The following is a 20,212-nucleotide window of genomic DNA, read 5'->3' on the forward strand; positions in this document are numbered from 1 at the left end:
TTTGTGCATTTTATTAACTTCTTTTTATTTTACATTTTGTACAATTTTACAAAAGCAGCATATAATGAAAGAAAGTTTTCGAGCTGTACATGTACTAATAATCATGATAATGTATTGTTTGCTCCTCTTGGGTGTGCCAAAACAATCCTTGCTCCCATTTTTTTGCGAATGCAGGTCAACCCCATTCCAAACTTGGTTCACAGACGCCCTGTGATGTCCCGGTGGGTTCAGTCTTCACTGACAATGTGTACGCATGATGGTTCCAAATTGGAAAATAAATAAATTATTTATTGTCCTTGAAATGAAAAATAGGGTATATTTCTAGGACTTTCGTCCGTGTTTTACCGCTACAGTTTTCGTTATTGTCCTCATTTCCCCGTGAAATAGGGGTACAAATTCAAAAGCGTCCTTAAATGGTAAAAATAGGGGTATTTATTTCGAAAAAATGTCCTTGATTCCTCGTGATAAGGGGGTGAAATGAAAATGCGTCCTCAAAATGATAAAAATAGGGGAGGTATTTGGGGGCAAATTTTCCTTGATTTCACGCAAAATTGGGGGTAAAATTGCTGCAAATGTCCTCGATTCCCCGTGAAATAGGGGTCATTTTCAAATCCTGGAACGGTCATACGTCCTACCTTAAAATACAAACTGAACCCACCGGGTGTGATGCGCGTTTCCAGCAAACACAAAAACGTTTTAAAAACGTTTTAAATAAGTTATATTTTGGCTTTTGGTTTAGGTAAAAACGTTTTAATAACATTAAAATGTCGGGTTATATAAAGGTCATGATAACGTTTTAAAACGTTTTGTATGAAAACACACTACAACAATATTTTTAAATGTTTTCAAACAATGTTATTGTAAACTTTTTGGCAAACATTTTTGCCAAATATTTTGTCAATACTTAAATAACATTATGTTAAAATATTTTAACCCAGCAAACACAGAAATGTTCTTAAAATGTTTTTTCAAAACCTTTTAATAACATTTAAATGTCGGGTTATATAAAGGTCATGAAAACGTTTTTAAAACGTTATTGAAAATATTTTGGGCAAACATTTTTCGCAAAATATTTTTTCAACCCCAAAATAACATTTTGTTTAGAATGTTTTGTATCAGGTTTTCAAGAATGTTTTTGGAATGTTATTAAAACGTTTTTATACCCTTTATATAACCCGACATTTAAACGTTTTCTATAAAACATTTTTGTTTACTGAGCAGTAGATTATCAAAAAATGTTTTTTAAGGTTATGAAAACGTTTTATACTCTAAAAATACCCTTTATATAACCCGACATTTGAACGTTTTCTGACAACCTTTTATAACCTTTTGCGAATGATGTCGAAAACGTTTCGTGTTTGCTGGGTTATAGCAAACAAACAAGGGAAAATATGTGTCAAAATTGGGCGCCCACATAATTTTTGGTGGATAGGCGCCGCGTGAAACTGTGGAAGTGGTGGGTCTTTCGGAGCTGACGGCGTATCGGTAAAAGGGGGTCTTTTGGAGCTGCGAACTTTATAAGGCACTTGATCATTGCAAGACCTTACTTTTATTCAAGTTATTTTTGTTTGGAGATATTTCTTTCATTTTCACATATATTTTACACTCAACACTTTCACAATTAAACACGGATTGGAAATTCCCGGCAGCAAAGTACTTGATTTTACGTAAGAATCAGTTTCGTATATACGGTAAAATATTTGCCTTATTATAGCAGAAGATTTTTACGAAATATTTTCAACAATTTTGCTTATGGAAATTTCCATATAATCACAGGAAATCTTTTTTTACAGTGTATTTTCTTGAATATCACAAATGCAATTTAAATATTAATATTTCAAAAAAATAAAATATACACCTTCATCATAAACATTCCCATTTTATGGGAAATGTATTGATTTTTGATTACAGATTTATATACGCAATATACACAAATGACTGATAAATAACGGCACGATAATTGACTAAATTCTCAAAATTATGAGAAATAGTTACACTGAGTATAAAAATAAGAAGCCTTAGGCCCTACGTACTTTGCTTTCTTCTAGAGTAGATGCTTTGTGATCAGGGAGGCTGCGGAGAGGGCGCTGGCGTCGGCAATCCATAAAAAAGTTTTATCAACAACATAGAGCTTGAGCTTCAAAATTCGGCAATTCATCGCCCTCCCGCGATCAGCCTCTATTATTATTGTTATTATTATTATTATTATTATTATTATTATTATTATTAGTCTTATTATTATTATTATTATTATTATTATTATTATTATTATTATTATTATTATTATTATTATGCTATATGAAGAGATGTTGCATCAAAAGCCAATTTTTAAATCTTAGGCCTATTTCTAAAATCGATTCTAAGTCTCAAAATAACGAAGAGTATCAATAGTTTTGCGACTTGTATTCCCGTAACAAATCTCGCACAAGATATGAACAACAAAGTCTATAATAGTTTCACAGATGACCAGCATCCCTTAAACCTATCCACTGTCAAAATACCGGGTATTTTTACTCAATGTTGGGCCAACTATGGCTAACCTAACAATTTGGTAAAATCGTCTCTCTTTATCTTCAATTGAACGTTTTTTACCAAAGAATAAAGTTGTTAAAATTTTGCCAACCGTTTGATAAAAATTCCCTAACACTTTACAGTGTATAATCTTGCACATGCACAGGATACACTCTAAGAAATGAAGGTTTGAATTTATTGTTCTCTATACAGAACCATTTTAATAACTAAGAACCATTATCAGTATTACAGAATAGTCCACAATATTTTTGGTGGTCCAATTTGAACCAAAAAGTTCTTAACTATTCTAATCTGAGAAGGTTATTTTAAGACCCTAAAAGGCTCTGTACAAACTGTAAGGTTCTCTAAAGAACCAAAAACAATTCTTTTGTCCTCTAAAAGCCTTTTTTACAACCATGGTTAGTGTGGGTTTCAAATATAGAGGATAAAAAGGGTTCAAAGTCGAACCTTTATTTCTTATAGTGTAGCCTGATATTACCGAATACCACAGCATGACACAGCATCCAGTTAGCTTATAGCGATTAAAACTACTCGATTAAAAATAATGATATCGTCACGTGATACACATAGGCGCTGACATTACAGTTTCTATACAGGAAGTATATGAAACATGGAAAGCGATCTTCAGCACAGTTGGTACATTTGAATGGAAAGGTCGAAAGGCAGCAAGCATGGCCGATTTCGCAGTAAAATGTTTTTGCAACTAAATAATGTTATTGTAAATAAGAGATTCCGTCTATAAAATTTCCTTTCTGTCGGTAAATACTTTCAAAATTTAGTTCTTGATAACATGTAACAATGTAAAAAGTATCTTGGATAATCTGAAAAGTTTGTATCTGTTTATGTATAGTGATCAGTCAACTGAATAATTATATAGTTGATCTTGTTATGGCGGCAGCTGCGATTATTTTAATCGATTAATTTTAATCATCAAAGCTCATGCATTAAATCCCCTTTTCTGAATCCTTTTCAAATCTCGTCAGGTTCTTTGTAGTTTGGTTCTGTTGCTACAAAGTAATCATCCATGAAGGAGTGTAGGAACTCAAAGGTTGGTCTGCTCTGTGGGTCCTGGTGCCAACATTTCTTCATCATGTCATACATGGAGTCTGGGCATCCCTCTGGACATGGCATACGGTAGCCAATCTGAACCTGGGTAAGAACCTCCTGGTTTGTCATACCTGTGTGGAGTAAACAATCAAACAAACAAACAAATTAATATTAACTCCACGCGGGTATCGACTGCAGACGACAGGTACCAAATTTCTTTAAAAAATCAGAAATTTCAGAATTTTACATTTTGATGACCATATTTGGAATTAGCATGAAAATTGTATTAAAATGAGTACAAACACGCCCTAATTGTTTCAGTAGTTCTTGAGATAGCTCTTGATATTTAAACCCGGGACATCATGTTTGTTATACACGTGCCTTAGTCAAACGAGAAAGGGTATCCTGCTGTGCTGAGGAATTAAACCCGGGACCTCATGTTTGTTATACACGTGCCTTAGTCATAAGGAAAACTATTTTAAGTTGAACAAAAATGTCAACATTGCATATAATTTCACAATATCGTACACAATTGCCTTAAAGGGGCATTTTGTTATCCACAGCCTCATCTCACCCCCTCACTTTTCTCAAAAAAGTTGAGATTTTTATACCACTGGAAACCTCAGGCTACACATTGTTTAAGGCTTTTATACAAACAATTTCTTGCAGAATAATTCGTCTAGCAAAAATATATCGTCAAATTTGTATTTACGTTCAGATAACAGAACAAAATTACAACACAGTAGCCTATGGAACAGTGTAATACACGCAAAATAGGAATCAATGAAATTTGGGGAATGTGCTTTTTTGTGGATAGCTACAGAAAAAAGTCATTAAAAGAGGATGCTAGGGTCACAAAATACCCCTTTAACTTTACTGAAAACATCACAAACTTGCACAAAACTTAAGAAAATATTCACAATTGTCTGCAACTTTGAATATTTTCCACTGACGATGTCATGACGTTGAGTATAAAGAGCACAAGATTTGAAAAATACCTGGATACGGCACTCTGCCAAGCGTCGTAATTTCTACTAAGAGAATAGCGTATGACCATACGTCAGATTTGATGGAGAATCTGTCGTACAAAGCTGCTTCTGGTGCCGTCCACTTGATGGGAAACTTGTTTACTGAATAAAAAACACACCAAAAACAACAGCATTAAGGGAAGGGGTATGAACGTTTGGACAGTAGACAGTAGGCACATCAGACATATCGAATTGCATTCTGAATACGAAGAATGTCATTCTGATATCAAATAATTTTGATTTTTGAAATTCACAATGTAATACACATTTTATGGCAAATCATTAAAAATTTATATTTTTGATATTTAACAGTAGGCCTACTCGAAGAAAACTTTATAAATCTGATGATTTATACTTAACGTGTATGTAGGTGGGATGAAAAGCCGACGATCAATTGAAAATGTTGACCTTTCGTATTGAAGATATGGATTTTTTTCCCAAAACACCAAAAAAATAGGTCTTTGGGGAAAAAATCCATATTTTCAATATGAAAGGTCAAAATTTTCAATTGATCGTCGGCTTTTCCTACCAGCTATATACACTTTAAGAATATATCATTAGATTTATAAAATTTACTTCGAGGACTGTTATATATCAAAAATGTGAAAAATATCAAATTTTTATAATTTGTCATAAAATTTGTATTAGGCCTATATCGTGATTTTCAAAAAATGAAAATTATTTGATATCAGAAAGACATGCTTCGTATTCAAAATTCAATTCGATACGTCTGAGGTGCTCTCATGTTCCATAAAAATACTGCCGAAACGCTCAAAACGCTCATTCCAGATCCCTTAATAAATACATTTATTCAAAGTAAGCTAGAAAAAAATACACGGTGAACATGCTGCAAAAAACCTTGTATGCATACGGAGTTTTGGGCTATTTCAGTTGAAATCTATCTACCCCTATGGAAGACATGCCTTTGATCATGTTCATCTTCCACAAGGACGGTGAATTTCAAATGGGCTTACTGTGTGCGTTACCTGAATGGGTGACTCCATTTAAAATCTACACCCCGTCTGTGAGAGACATGGCCTTAAAAGGCCATGTCTTTCATAGTGGTGTGGGTTTCAACTAGAGTAGCCCATTACAACTAGATACTTATTTTCCAACCTGGAAATGTGGAAGTGTTGCATAGAATTAAATCTAGAAGATGTAGGCTATAATACAGGCCTACAGTGCAACGAATTATTTTACTTTTGCCGAAAACCGATTGCATAATATTATTCTTGAATATTGCATTACAAAGATATAAAAACAAAGATATTAAACAATGTTCAATTTTTGTCAATAAATGCCTGATGTTTGTATTATTGACAAATTACTTATTTCTACACTTCGTTTCAACAAAGTCATTAAGACTGAGAACTAACTGCCTTTCTTACAGCGTTTGTGATTGGTTAATTGCACGATATATGCGTCTGCGTGACAGCTTCTAAATATTTATAAGCTCACCCTCTTCAGCCCGACCACCATTCTTACCATGTTGCTGATTGGCTCAATAAATCATAGAAGTCTTCATGTAACCAATCAGCGCGCACGTAGTTAGTATTATAGTTTTATTTACCCGATTTCGGTGAATAGATGTCTTCATTCTCAAGGAGTCTTGAGAGACCAAAGTCCGCTACTTTTGCACTGAACTCCTCACCGATGAGAATATTACGTGCTGCTAGATCTCGATGAATGAAATTCTCCCTCTCTAACATGGCCATACCACATGCAATCTATAAATAAATAAATAAATAAATAAATAAATAAATAAATAAATAAATAAATAAATAAATAAATAAATAAATAAATAAATAAATAAATAAATAAATAAATAAATAAATAAATAAATAAATAAATAAATAAATAAATAAATAAATATATATTGGATATGAAGCGCCAGTGCACCATTAATACCAGATGTTACACATTATTGGACATCCATCAGGTACGGGGAAAACAACATCAATTTATGATGTTACACATTATTGGGCACCGAGATACAGGGAAGCAACATTAATTTATGAAGTTATGTGTTACCTTTATTTTTTTCAAAACCGATTTTTTGGGATATTTGTAATACTTACACATGTTCTAACTTAAATCTATGAGCAAACTGTCAAATTCGTCCTATTTGTAGTAAAACGGGACGATTTTCTGTTGGTCCGACATAAAGTCATAGGCCTAATTTTAGATTATGACTTTATGTCGGCCACGATCGCAAACCGTAGTCTCGTACAAAACTAGCTTGGTTACGCTCCCTCCACATGTGGAGGGAGCGTAACCAAACTGGCCGCGTAGGAGACTAACTCTGAGGTCGCACTCGCTGTCCTAATCCAAATAGTGCGAGATATTTCGAGTGATAGAGGTGAAGAAAATAATGTTGTTTCTTTGCAAATTTGCAATGTTTTACGCGTCCAAAAGTATTGGAAACATTCATAATGATTGCATATTATCATTTTAGAAGAAAAAAAGAAAAATCTAAAAATTTAAAAAGATCGTACATTAAGGCTTTAATCTATGATGTTGCACATTATTGGACATCCAGGTACGGGAAAAACTACATTAATCCATGATGTTGCACATTCTTTGTCATCCAGGTACGTGAAAAAGTAAGGGAAAAACAACATTTATTTGTGACGTTACAAATTATTGGGCACCTAGGTACGGTATAATGCATTATTGGGCACTCAGGGAAGGGAAAAACAACATTAATTTGGGCACCCAAGTACGGGAAAAACAACATTAATCTATGATGTGCCATATTATTGGGCACCCAGGTACGGGAAAAACTACATTAATCTATGATGTTACACATTAGTGGGCACCCAGGTACGGGAAAACTACATTAATCTATGATGTTACACATTATTGGGCATCCAGGTACGGGAAGATTCTGCCTACATCAAGAGGTTGTGCACCAGCAGGTCGCCTCCTCAACCTCTGTAATTTTGTGCTGTTTTATATGGTTTTTGTGGAGTATTGTTGGTATTCTGCTATGTACAAGTGTTTATTATAGACTGCTCCATCTACTGAGGATATTTATTTGAACTGGATCTGCTTTTGAAGTTAGAAATTGTCTTTTAAAGTTTCTAAAATTGGATGGACCTCAGAACTACCTAGTCTACAGTATAGCATACAGTTACTGTTAACCCTTTCTGCACTGTACTAGAGCCACTTCAAACTCTACTCATGCTTGGTAAGCCAACTTTAATGGGAACATCAATTATTTAAAGTGACTGTTTACAAGAACTACAATAGTCATGCTGACCTGCTGGTTTCAAGTACTTGTAATTCTATTGACAGTTTCTCATGGTTGTCAATATGTACAAACAACAACATATGATGAACTATGGTGTCCTTTGACTCCTATACAATATACTGTGCAATATGATCTGTGTTATGTTCATCCCAGATTTCCAACCCTTATACATCAGAGCATAACAACTTCTGGTTTTTAAAAGCACGTATTCCATACCACCATAACTCTGATGCTACTTTTCATCTCCGCCTCCTTGTTGCTGGTGATGTAAACCCTAACCCCGGACCTGACCAATGTCCATCACCATCCCAAACGTCGAACTTTGGCCATCGCATTACTTATGATCGTGACAAACTACTTGAATTCAAAGACTATGGAAAATCCACTCATATCAACCCTGATGTTTGGAAATGTCTTAGAGCTTTAAAGATCAATTCCATGCCTGTAACTCATAGAGGAAAAGGTACGGGAAAACTACATTAATCTATGATGTTACACATTATTGGGCACCCAGGTACGGGGAAAACTACATTAATCTATGATGTTACACATTAGTGGGCACCCAGGTACGGGAAAACTACATTAATCTATGATGTTACTCATTATTGGGCACCCAGGTACGGGAAAAAGCAACATAGATTTATGATGTTACACATTATTGGGCACCCAGGTACGGGAAAACAACATTAATTTATGATGTACCACATTATTGGGCACCCAGGTACGGAAAAAACAACATTAATCTATGATGTTACACATTATTGGGCACCCAGGTACGGGGAAAACTACATTAATCTATGATGTTACACATTAGTGGGCACCCAGGTACGGGAAAACTACATTAATCTATGATGTTACTCATTATTGGGCACCCAGGTACGGGAAAAAGCAACATAGATTTATGATGTTACACATTATTGGGCACCCAGGTACGGGAAAACAACATTAATTTATGATGTACCACAATATTGGGCACCCAGGTACGGAAAAAACAACATTAATCTATGATGTTCCACATTATTGGGCATCCAGGTACGGGAAAAACTACATTAATCTATGATGTCACACATTCTTTGGCATCCAGGTACGGGAAAAACAACATTAATCTATGATGTTCCACATTATTGGGCACCCAGGTACGGGAAAAACTACATTAATCTATGATGTCACACATTCTTTGGCATCCAGGTACGGGAAAAACAACATTATTAATTTATGATGTTACACATTCTTTGGCATCCAGGTACGGGAAAAACTACATTAATCTATGATGTTACACATTCCTTGGCATCCAGGTACGGGAAAAACTACATTAATCTATGATGTTGCACATTCCTTGGCATATACAGGAAAACCAACATTAATTTATGATGTTACACATTATTGGGCATCCAGGTACGGGAAAAACTACATTAATCTATGATGTTCCACATTCTTTGGCATCCAGGTACGGGAAAAACAGCATTAATTTATGATGTTACACATTCTTTGGCGTCCAGGTATGGGAAAACCAACATTAATGTATGATGTTACACATTATTGGGCACCCAGGTACGGGAAAAACAACATTAATCTATGATGTTACACATTATTGGGCATCCAGGTACGGGAAAAACTACATTGATCTATGATGTTACACATTATTGGGCACTTAAATACGGGAAAACAACTTTAATTTCTGACGTTACACAATTATTGGGCACCCAGGTACGGGAACAAACTACATTAATTTATGATGTTACACATTCTTTGGCATCCAGGTACGTGAAAAACAACATTAACTTATGATGTTACACATAATTGGGCACTTAAATACGGGAAAACAACTTCAATTTCTGACGTTACACAATTATTGGGCACCCAGGTACGGGAACAACTACATTAATCTATGATGTTACACATTCTTTGGCACCCAGGTACGGGAAAAACAACATTAATTTATGATGTGCCACATTATTCGGTACCCAGATACAGAAAAAACAACATTAAGCTGTGATGTTATACATTGTTGGGCATCCAAGTATGGGAAAACAACATTAATTTATTATGTTACACATTATTGGGTACCCAGATACGGGAAAACAACATTAATCTGTGATGTTATACATTGTTGGGCACCCAAGTAAGGGAAAACAACATTAACTTATTATGTTGCACATTACTGGGCACCCAGATACGCGGAAAAACAACATTAATATTATGATGTTACACATTATTGAGTACCCATTTACGGGGAAAACAACTTAATTTATGATGTTATACATATCATGGTCGCTTGCGAAAGCAGTGTTGCTATTCAAGTGAATTGGTATATTGATTAAAAATCACTGCCGTGGGGCAGATCATGAACATCCACAAGTCGGGTTAGGGTTAGGGTTAGAGAGTCCCTACTCTTTTCGAACCTAACCCAAGCTAAATATACTTTGAAAGACTAACCTGTGCTGCAATATCTACAAGTTGCGGCAGCTTAAACTTGCTGCCTTCGCCTGCTCTTAGGAAGTCCAGAAGACTACCATTTGTCATAAGTTCTGTTACTATGTAGATGGGTTCCTGTATAGATAATATAAAAGAACACATTATATAAGAGCACGGTTTGTTTAGTGTCGTGATGATGAGTTGCTGAACGCGGCGGTAAAACCGGGCCCCTTAATGTTAATTTTGCACCGTTAAAGGGCGTTAAATATATAACCCGTCTCAAAAGTTAGATCTTGTATAGTAGGACATTTTCTTTCCCGAAGGCACCATGTCAACAATGCCTAGAAAAGTTGTTTTTTTGCCTTGTACATACGTAATTTTTTGCCATTTTCTGCGATTCCTTTTCTCTGATAGGCACCAGACGAATCGACTTCCTTTTACGTACTTCTTGGGCAAGGAATGGCCATTTATATTATTAATTTGAAGAATTTATTAATCATAAGAATAACACATTTGTTAACCAAAGAAACCCAGAAGATGTGACACACAGTCCTTTTATTTTCGGCTCTTATTTGCCCAAAAAGTGTTTTGAAATGACTTACCCTGTCCGAGCAGACAGCATAGAGTTGTACCAAATTCTTGTGTCTGAGTTTCTTCATGATGGTCGCCTCTGCTAAGAAGGCTGACGGAGTCATTGTCCCTGGTTTTAATGTTTTAATTGCAACCGGGGTCTTGCCATTCCATGTTCCTAGAAAAACAATGATATACATTTACATGAAAGTGTACTTGTGTAACATGCGAATAGATTAAGCGGTTAACACGTTTTTTTAGATTTATAATACTTTACAAGGAAAGAGTACTTTCGGGGTCTTTTAAAGATAAAATGATCAAAATCAAAGGTCTTTCGGAGATCTATTTTGGTCAAATTGAGGTGATCTTTCGGAGCTGTGAAATCCAAAAAGGGTGGTCTTTCCGGGGGAATATACCCATATGGTCATTGTTTTTAGTGCCCACCCCGGGCCTGCAATAGGTATATTATATTTCTTGCTGCTGCTGCGGCTTAGAATTCTAGAGTTGTTACACTACTCTTTATTTGTTTCTGTCAACATTTGTTTCTGTCAACTAAAATATGAGCATAATAATATAATAGTCTAGTCTTGAGGTTTTATTCAAGCAACTTAACCCAATTAACCCGATCCCGACGCCGAGCATGATGCAAATAGGCCTACTTCACAACAAAATTAGCATTATAAATTCGCATTCTCACCATCATCTTTTGTATGTTTAGTTTTTAACCTGGGTGGATCAAATGTTCACACACCATCCACTGTTCTCCCATGGTGCCCAGAGTAATGTGTATAGGTTACGCAGATTACAGATTACGCAGTCATGTGTTACCCTGGTCGGAACTTACAGCGAGATATTTGTCATCTATTGCATCTGCCTCACAATTCAAATGCAGTAATGAAGTGAGCGGATAATATTGTTAATGATTTTGCCTCTACCGTGGATCGAACCCGCGACTTCTTTTACCACACCAAAACCTTTAACCAAATACTACCCCTAACCTATATAATCGCCTACCTTTCCATACTTCTCCAAACTGGCCAGCACCCAGCTTATTATCAAATGACAGAGACTCTCGAGGTATCTCCCAAGCATCTGGAGCAATAGACTTTGTATTCGGCGTAGGTTTAGGACAAGCATTGGACAACTGAGCGGCTAAGCCATCTGCTGAGTCTGTTATGTAACAAATAAACAACCAACCAATCAAGTAAGAGAAAACTAAACAAAAAAAATGTAAACAACGAAAACACGTTAATTCATCGAATACATCATCTGTTGTGATTTTGAATATATAGCCGAATAACAATTCACTATAAACCGTAGCTATTATTATTATAACACGTGATCGCCGAGCGCGAGCAGCGATCATGGCAAATGGGGAGGAAGGGGCATAATACTGATTTGTTGCATAATGCCGAATAGCAATTCACTATAAACTCGTCCCTCTATAACACGTGTAGTGCTTTTCGTGATTCGCCGAGCGCAGGTAGCGACTATGGCAAATGGGGGCGAAGGGGCATATTATACTTATTTGTTGCATAATACCGAATAACAATTCACTATAAACCGTCCCTATATATTATAACACGTGAAGTGCACGACGTGAAGATTATGATTTTAAATGTTCATCTCAATCATCTCAAAATGTATACATACTTCTATAATGCAGTACAAGATCATCAAGTGAAGAGAAACTTATTCTCTGTGTGATATAAAATCCCTGGTTATTGGCCATGGTTCGAATCCTGTAGTGCTTAACCACGGGCGCACCCTGATCATCATTATCACGTATTGATAGGGAATAAGAACCTAGAAAAATAACCAAAAGCAATCACATTAAACGTTTGCTAGTATTTCACAACTATAAAAGCGGAAGGTCGTGGGTTCGAGTCCAGCGCCGGTACATGTCCTTGCTTTTTAAGTTGGTTACGGGCCGGCTAGGATTTCGTTTATATGCATTACGTTGTCTAGTTGAATGTAACTCCTTGCCATAGGTTGGTTATTCCTTCTCTCAGTTGAATCCATACACCCCAATGGAAGACATGACCTTAATCTCTCATACAGGGGATGCAGACTTCAAATGGGGGTAATCACCAATTCAGGTAACCCCATTTGAAATTCGCACTCCCTGTGTGGATGATTAAGGTCATGTCTTCTATGGGAGTGTATGGATTTCAACTGGAACAAACCAATACCAGGTTTACGAATCAAAGAGCAAAGACCTTTAATTTATTGCCGGGATTATTGCATCATCAGTAGGCCCTATAATGGAAATTATTTTATATTAAAGAGGAAGCCCACCAGAACATTCTTCTGGGATGAACCAAACCTGCCTGGTTATCAAATTAATCAGTGACAATTGACTTAGCTTATGCCTATATTTATACCATTCCAGGGTCACTTGTTTGGTAACATTTTCTAAAAAAAGGGAAGCCCCCGTGATAACCAGGCAGGTTTGGTTCACCCCAGAAGAACTGCTGTGGTGGGCTTCCATTTTAAGCATGTTTTTAAGTTTGAAACCCATCAGTGGAACTTGATATCTGTCTTTCTTTTCGCTTGTCTCTAGACCAAGTAGACAATAATAATTCAACAATGTATCTTTTAATATATTTTCATTGCATTTCATTTATTTCAATGTTGAGAAACCAAAGAAATCTTTAATATTTTACCTTTCATTGTTTCACTTTCTCTAATCAGGAAATATCCTCTGTCCAAACCAGGAACCAGCAACTTCTTCTCAGAATCCTTTCTTGATATTTTTCCAAAGTACCACCTATTAAGCAAGATCATATACACTCTTATAGAAAAAAGGATTCCAATTAGAACCTAAAAAGGTTCTGTATGTAGAATCTGTAAAAATCTAAATTATTTGATATCAGATTTCCTCGTATTCAGAATTCAGTTCGATTTGTCTGATGTGCTCTCGAAACTGTCGAAACGTTCATACCAGATAAGAAATTCAACTTACTCTTTGAGATCGATAGTTTCCTCAACAGCAATGTAGTTGCTAGGAACATAGCCCTCTGCCCCTGTTCTTTCTTGTTTTGCTAACCACCAATCGCCATCACTGCATTCAAAATATTTAAGATACGTCACATTTTAGAAAAAATGAACACTAGTTTGCGGGGTTTTAGTATAACACTTAACAGTAAGCTACAGTAGAAAGGGAGTTACTTGTATAACAGCCGATATAGGGTTATAGTATAGAGGGTGAGATGGCCGAGGTGAGAATTCTCTTCCTCTCCCAAAATGTTACTGTAAGGTCGGAAATCCTTATTGTGTTCAGTTACTTTACAGAATAAAATTGTAGAATTTCTTCTCACCACCATACACAGCTAAGCATGTGCAGATATAGGTAGTGTATAATGCAACGTCTCGTGGTTCGGAAGTCATGTAATTTAAGCCGTTGGTCCCGTGTACAGGAAGAGTCAAACCCTGTGCACGTAAGGGGCGATTCCAGAAAATAATGCACATTCCCTATAGAGGAGAAACTTTTCAATAAAAGAAATGTCTGGATTTCCAAGTTTGCTTTCTGAAAGCGACTGGAATTTCAGTTGCAAATGTTCTTAAAAACGCTTGGAAATGCAATTAAGGGGGTACTACACCCCTGTAGTAAAGTTGTGGCTATTTTTGCATTTTTCTCAAAACATAATAAAACACTGGTAACAAAAATTATGTATATTATTGGGGCAAGGAATCCAATTACTATACTGGAATTTCAGTGACTCAAGACAAGCAGTTCAGTAAATATGATAGGAAATGAGGTACATCATAGCGGTACCTTATTTCTTATCATAAATAACGAACCGCTTGTCTTGGGTCACTGAAATTCCAGTGTAGTATTTGGATTCCTTGCCCCTATAATATACATAACTTTTGTTACCACTGTGTCAATAGTTTTTGAGAAAAATGCAAAAATAGACACAAATTTATCGAGGGGTGTAGTACCCCCTTAAATGAATGAAAATCACGGAAATGTCCAAAATGAGCTCTCAAAATGAGGATTTTGATTTTGAACTATTACTATTTTTCTGCTGGATTTATTCGCCTTTGGACACTTTAAAAGTCTGGATTTCCAACAATCGCGACTAAAGTCCGGAAATCCGAACTCCTCAAGGGGTGTGCATCTATTTTCTGGAATAGCCCCAACTAGGCCTAATAATATTGTATTGATGAAAGTAGTATCATATACGATTCCACTGACGGTGATGTGATGAAAATAGTGGTAAAAATATATCATGACGAGTTGAATCAAAATTCTACCAATTTTATGTATACCTACATGTAACTCATGAACTTACGGTTTTTCTTTCAGTAGAAGAATATCTCCTTTCCTGAATGCCAAGTCGTCTTTTGTTCTAGCCTCGTAATCGTATAAAGCAACATATCTGGGATCTAACCATGACAATGAACAAACATGAATAAATTAAATTCTTAAAATTAAGATTTATTTATTTATTATTAAGATTGTGATGAGGGACAAACTTACAACTTGAAATTAAAATCCGTTAGAATCCATTGAAAATAACTCAATCAATTTAAACCAACAGGTTCATATTTGAACCAGGTAAAACTTACTCAACGTTTTAACAGTGTAAAAAATGAAATTCTTACATTTTTTTGATTTCTTAACTGGTGATATGATGACTTGCTGATTGGTTGGAAGCATAAAACTCGGGATTCTGTTGCCATTGTCTGAGGATTCGCACCCGGACCGGGACTAACTGGAGGACTACTGCCCCCCTTGGCTTCCTTGCTTTGCATGCACCCCATGACTTTGGTGGTGCTTTATTCTGAAATGAAACAAATTTGTATCAAATTTGGTTTGTTAAAATCACAACAGAGAGAAAAAGAAGCAAATATTATCTGCAATATTATCTGCAATATTATCTGCCCAATGCGTGATGGACATTTATATTTATATTTATACTTCGCGGCGTGAGCATTCCGCGCTAGATATAGAAATCAGTTTCCAGTGATCAGCATATTCTGACGAGTGTAGGTCGGCTTCGGCTGGCTTGCATGAAACAATATTGTAAATAATGCTTTAATAAATCACCAAGTCTATTTTAAATGTATTTAAACTATATAAATTTCAAGCTATATAAACAAACTTTTGGAAAACTATGAGAACATGCAAATTTGAGAAATTAAGTGCCTGAAAATGATGATTATGGCCAAAAATGGCACAACAAGAAGTTAAATTATTTCAATAAATTTCACACCTGAGAGAATGTTTTTTTTTTTTTTTTTTTTTTTGCAACTAACATGGTTTACCTATAGCGTTTATTAAAAACACCATACTCTGTGTATCATTCCAGATTCAATTTGGAACGAAAAATTTAATAATTTTATTCCAAACAAATCTGATTATAAGCTTATAACTTAGCTACTTAGAGAAACTAAAAGGTTCTTAAACTGTTCTGTTAGTAGAACCTGAAATAGTTCTATAAAGAACTAAAAAGTCCTGTAAAGGTCAGAAAGAACGATTTTAGACACGAAAAGGGTTCTGTAAATGCCAGAACGAAAGAACCTCTAACCCTATCTGCCCTGTATATAGAACCTCAGTCAGAACCCTATTTTTAAGTGTGTTCGTTATACGATTATACCTATGCCTGCTATGTAAATAGATGTACCAACCCATATATGGGCTATTCCGTTTGAAATCCATACACCCCTATGGAAGACATTACCTGAATCTTCCACACAATGAGTGTGAATTTCAAATGGAGTTACCTGAATTGGAATCTATATACACCCCATGTGTGGGAGATTGGTCATGTCTATGGATTTCAAACGGAATAGCACAATTTGTTGGCAAACCAAACCACTATAAATTCTGATATTTTTCTTATATTATGAGCTGAGAATTGGAGCAGCTTTTTTCTTTCTTTTTTTTTAATCGGAAACTTGCACTAGTATCTTAAAACTTGTAAAACAGAAATACGGCTAGTCGTGTTGTTATTATTGTTGTTTAATTCTTTTAGTCTTTGTTTATAGCTAGAGGGAGGCGTAAGCAGGACTGTTGCCATCCCAAATACAGGAAGTGCGTTTTGCTATCTACTGAAGATGACATTTCTGGTATTATATATTCTTAGAAAACAACGTTCCAAAAGGATGTTTGGGAGCAAGTTTTTGTTTTTTTATTATCAAAAACTGCGTATCTCAACACTTGTATAACAGAAATATCAAGCTATAATCATGATAATCGTGTTATTATTGTTCTTATTCATTTCTTTTAGTCTCTGTTTATAGTGGGAGCAAAGACAGAAAGCGCGTTTTGCTATCTACTGAAGATGATATTTACTCGTAGAAAACAAAAGTTTTTTTTTTTTTTTGGCTTTTTGTTGTTGTTTTATTGTCAGAAACTGCGTATCTGAACACTTGTATAACAGAAATACCAAGCTATAATCGTGTTGTTATTGTTGTTATTCAATTATAGTCTCTATGTAAGCAGTCCTATTTTCATCTCCAAAGACAGAAAGCGCGTTTTGCTATCTACTGAAGATGGTATTTCTGATATAAGTTACTCTTAGAAAAAAATGGTTCACTCTTAGAAAAAAACGTAGAACATAAAATGGTTCAAAAACATAAAAAGTTCAGAAAGAACCATTTTAGGCCTGAAAAGGGTTCTGGAAAGGCCAGAAAGAACCATTTTTTGGTTCTAAAATTTTCAAGAACCATTTTCTCTTGAGGGTTCTACATACAGGACAGCCAAGAACCCCTTTTTTCTAAGAGTGTTCCAAAGGGTTCTAAGGTGTCCTCTTGAGGAACCCTCACACATGAATCCTGACAAAGGTTCTTGAAAATCCTTTAGAGTACCATTAATACATGTTCAGCAGCCTATTTAGAGAATAAAAAAAGTTCCTCAGAGGCTCAGAGCGACCAAAAGCTACCTCAGATCCTTTCATGATGGCTCCTGTTAAAAACCAACATGGGTTCTCCCGATAGAACACATAAAGAACACTTTTGAGACCTTTTTACTAAGAGTGTATAGATAGCAAAAGAGTCGGATATTGGAGAACCGAATACTAGTATACACAGTAAGGGAACAATTAGTTGGCATAAAGTAACAGAAAACCACACAAAAAACGTGAGATAGAGTGGGAGAACCGTCATAATACGGTGTAATGTTTTGCCTTCAATGTAATGAAATGTAATATTATGCTTGGAATTGGACTGAAATAATATGAAGATTTTCCCCTCAACTAACATGTTTTACTACACTGTAAACAAAAAATGGTAAAAGTTACTCAATGTTGAGTAAAAAGGGAACAGAGCAAGAATATGAGTCAAATGGATCTCATTATTAATATAAAATTGGATCCATTGAGCCCATATTTATTGGTCGAATTATGAGTTAAAAATATTGGACGAGACATAGTCGAGTCCAATATTTTAAAACTCATAGCGAGACCAATAAATATTGGGCGTAAAGCATACAATTTTATCAATATTATGTTTTGGATCTAATATTTTTCACACACTTGGATCCTTCAAAACATAACAATGATTAAATTTTTACTCAATTTGAGTACAATTTAATCAGCAATGGGTTCTATTCACTCATTTGGTTGCTCAGTTCCCTTTTTACTCAATATTGAATATTTTTTATTTAGAGTGTAGTAGGGGCCTAACGAGTTGACTCGCTATAATCAACTTTCCATTTCTTATACAGTACATGTACTACCGTCTACTTTAAAACTTCTAAAACACGTATAAGAGTGTAGGCCTATTCCACATGTATGATGTCATGGCTATATTGACAAGTAAGATTAAAACCCGGTTTTAATAACATTGACATGAAATGTTTTTTCTTTCATATCAATCAATACAACAATTGAGATTATAATTGAATGATTGGCTACAACATATTGCAATTAATTTCCAAAGTAAACCAAGCATAGGATACACAGCCCGGCGTGCTTAAAATGTTCTTGTTTTAAACATAATAGCACAATCAAAAGCCCGGAGCAATAGTATGTATAGTTTTATCTGAATTTCCAATTTCCACAAAGTTGCCAAATGACAAGAACAATATGTAAAAACAATTATTTTGTCGCTCATAATTACAATGCATGCACACAATGTCATGATCGTTAACACATAACTGCATAGACTACATTTGCATAGACTACATTTACATAGACCTATACGTGGTAGATATATAGAAACTAATATAATCACACATAAATAATAGGCCTGAAAGCTTTTCGATATCTTTATAATATTTAAGGAATTATTTATAAGCTGTTACTTTGACAGCTTAAAATTCTTATGATTTTAACACGATATTAATACATACCCGTCAGGCACAAAACTTTTGTATAGTTGCGTTTATTTACTCTGCTATCGAAAATTATCCGTTGTTCTCGTGGAATATGTATAGTAAAATTTAACCCTGCCCGGCATCGAAACTAGCCATATCTACATGAAGAAACCGCAGTGGAATAGAAAGAAACCAACACGGAAATAGAGAATACAAAATGGCGAAATACACAAGTTCAAGTTCTCGTGCGTGCCACGATAATAACATAAAGGTTCAGTTCAGAAGTTGTGATCCAGTCGGCCTTTTACAGGTCGCGATTGTGGCACTATACGAAAAGAATGAGGGAATTTATTTTTGAAACGGTTCACCGATTTCCTTGTGTTAAATATACTTAACTGAACCTTGATCTCTTAGTTATTCATGCATTCATTAATTCATTGTCTGGTGAATTGTTAACAAATATTATATTTGCGAGGTGTGAGACTTGTATGTAAACATTTTAAGCCGAAAAAAATAATGTTTTGGTTCCCCTCCCTCCTTTAAATTTGTCAGATTGGTTTTTTTTTTTATAGATTTTGCAAAAAAAAAAGACTTCGGAATACTTAAGAAGAAACTTACTGCATATAAATAAGTTTATTAGAGAACATGGATCACTTCCAAGACTTTTCGTGGTACTCTATGGGGTTTTATCCCTCAGAATCTCACATTAAAAAAAATGGCCTCCTCCTTTCCCATGTTTCCCCGAGCACGAGCACTGACGAGCACCCGGGACGAGCACAATGGTATTAATTTTACATTAAAAAAAACTTCCTCCCTCATCAATTCATGAAAATCCTCTGGACGAGAAGTAAAATATTAATTTTATAAGGCCTTTTCGCGGAGTCATGACATAATAGTTTGAGGTGTAATTTATGTGATTAAAAGTTGAATCATTATTTTATAGCAATTAACACGTATGGTTGGTCTTGCGAAATTCTTTAAGCTCATCATTATACGGGTCATCATACAAATTAATCAGGCACTGGTGATGCGTGCAAAACCACATAATTTAGTAACATACAAAAATTATGCGGTTTTCATGTGCCAAAATGCATGCTTTGC

At 35.2% G+C, this 20,212-nt stretch overlaps 1 protein-coding gene across 1 annotated transcript; it reads right to left on the reverse strand.

Moving 5' to 3' along the window:
* Nucleotides 1-19,417, reverse strand: LOC140137523 (tyrosine-protein kinase Yes-like). Its single transcript, XM_072159239.1, has 12 exons — nt 19,148-19,417; nt 15,457-15,635; nt 15,144-15,237; nt 13,811-13,909; nt 13,512-13,615; nt 12,499-12,651; nt 11,860-12,015; nt 10,878-11,023; nt 10,297-10,410; nt 6,178-6,334; nt 4,578-4,709; nt 1-3,710 (listed from the first exon to the last, which is right to left on the reverse strand). The coding sequence occupies exons 2-12, from the start codon at nt 15,509-15,511 to the stop codon at nt 3,502-3,504; spliced, it is 1,419 nt and encodes a 472-aa protein (XP_072015340.1). The 5' UTR covers nt 15,512-15,635; nt 19,148-19,417; the 3' UTR covers nt 1-3,501.
* Nucleotides 19,418-20,212: the final 795 nt, after the last annotated feature.

The sequence above is a fragment of the Amphiura filiformis genome, chromosome 17, assembly GCF_039555335.1.
Source record: "Amphiura filiformis chromosome 17, Afil_fr2py, whole genome shotgun sequence".
In the NCBI taxonomy this organism is placed as follows: Eukaryota; Metazoa; Echinodermata; class Ophiuroidea; order Amphilepidida; family Amphiuridae; genus Amphiura; species Amphiura filiformis.

What these genes read in the sequence shown, in the direction of transcription:
- LOC140137523 (XM_072159239.1), bottom strand. Translation starts at nt 15,511, where the DNA reads ATGCTTCCAACCAATCAGCAAGTCATCATATCACCAGTTAAGAAATCA. An exon ending in CATCTATTCACCGAAATCGG is followed by an intron (nt 4,710 to 6,177) that starts GTAAATAAAACT and finishes TTTTTTATTCAG; the next exon opens with TAAACAAGTTTCCCATCAAG. An exon ending in TGGCAGAGTGCCGTATCCAG is followed by an intron (nt 3,711 to 4,577) that starts GTATTTTTCAAA and finishes TACTCCACACAG; the next exon opens with GTATGACAAACCAGGAGGTT.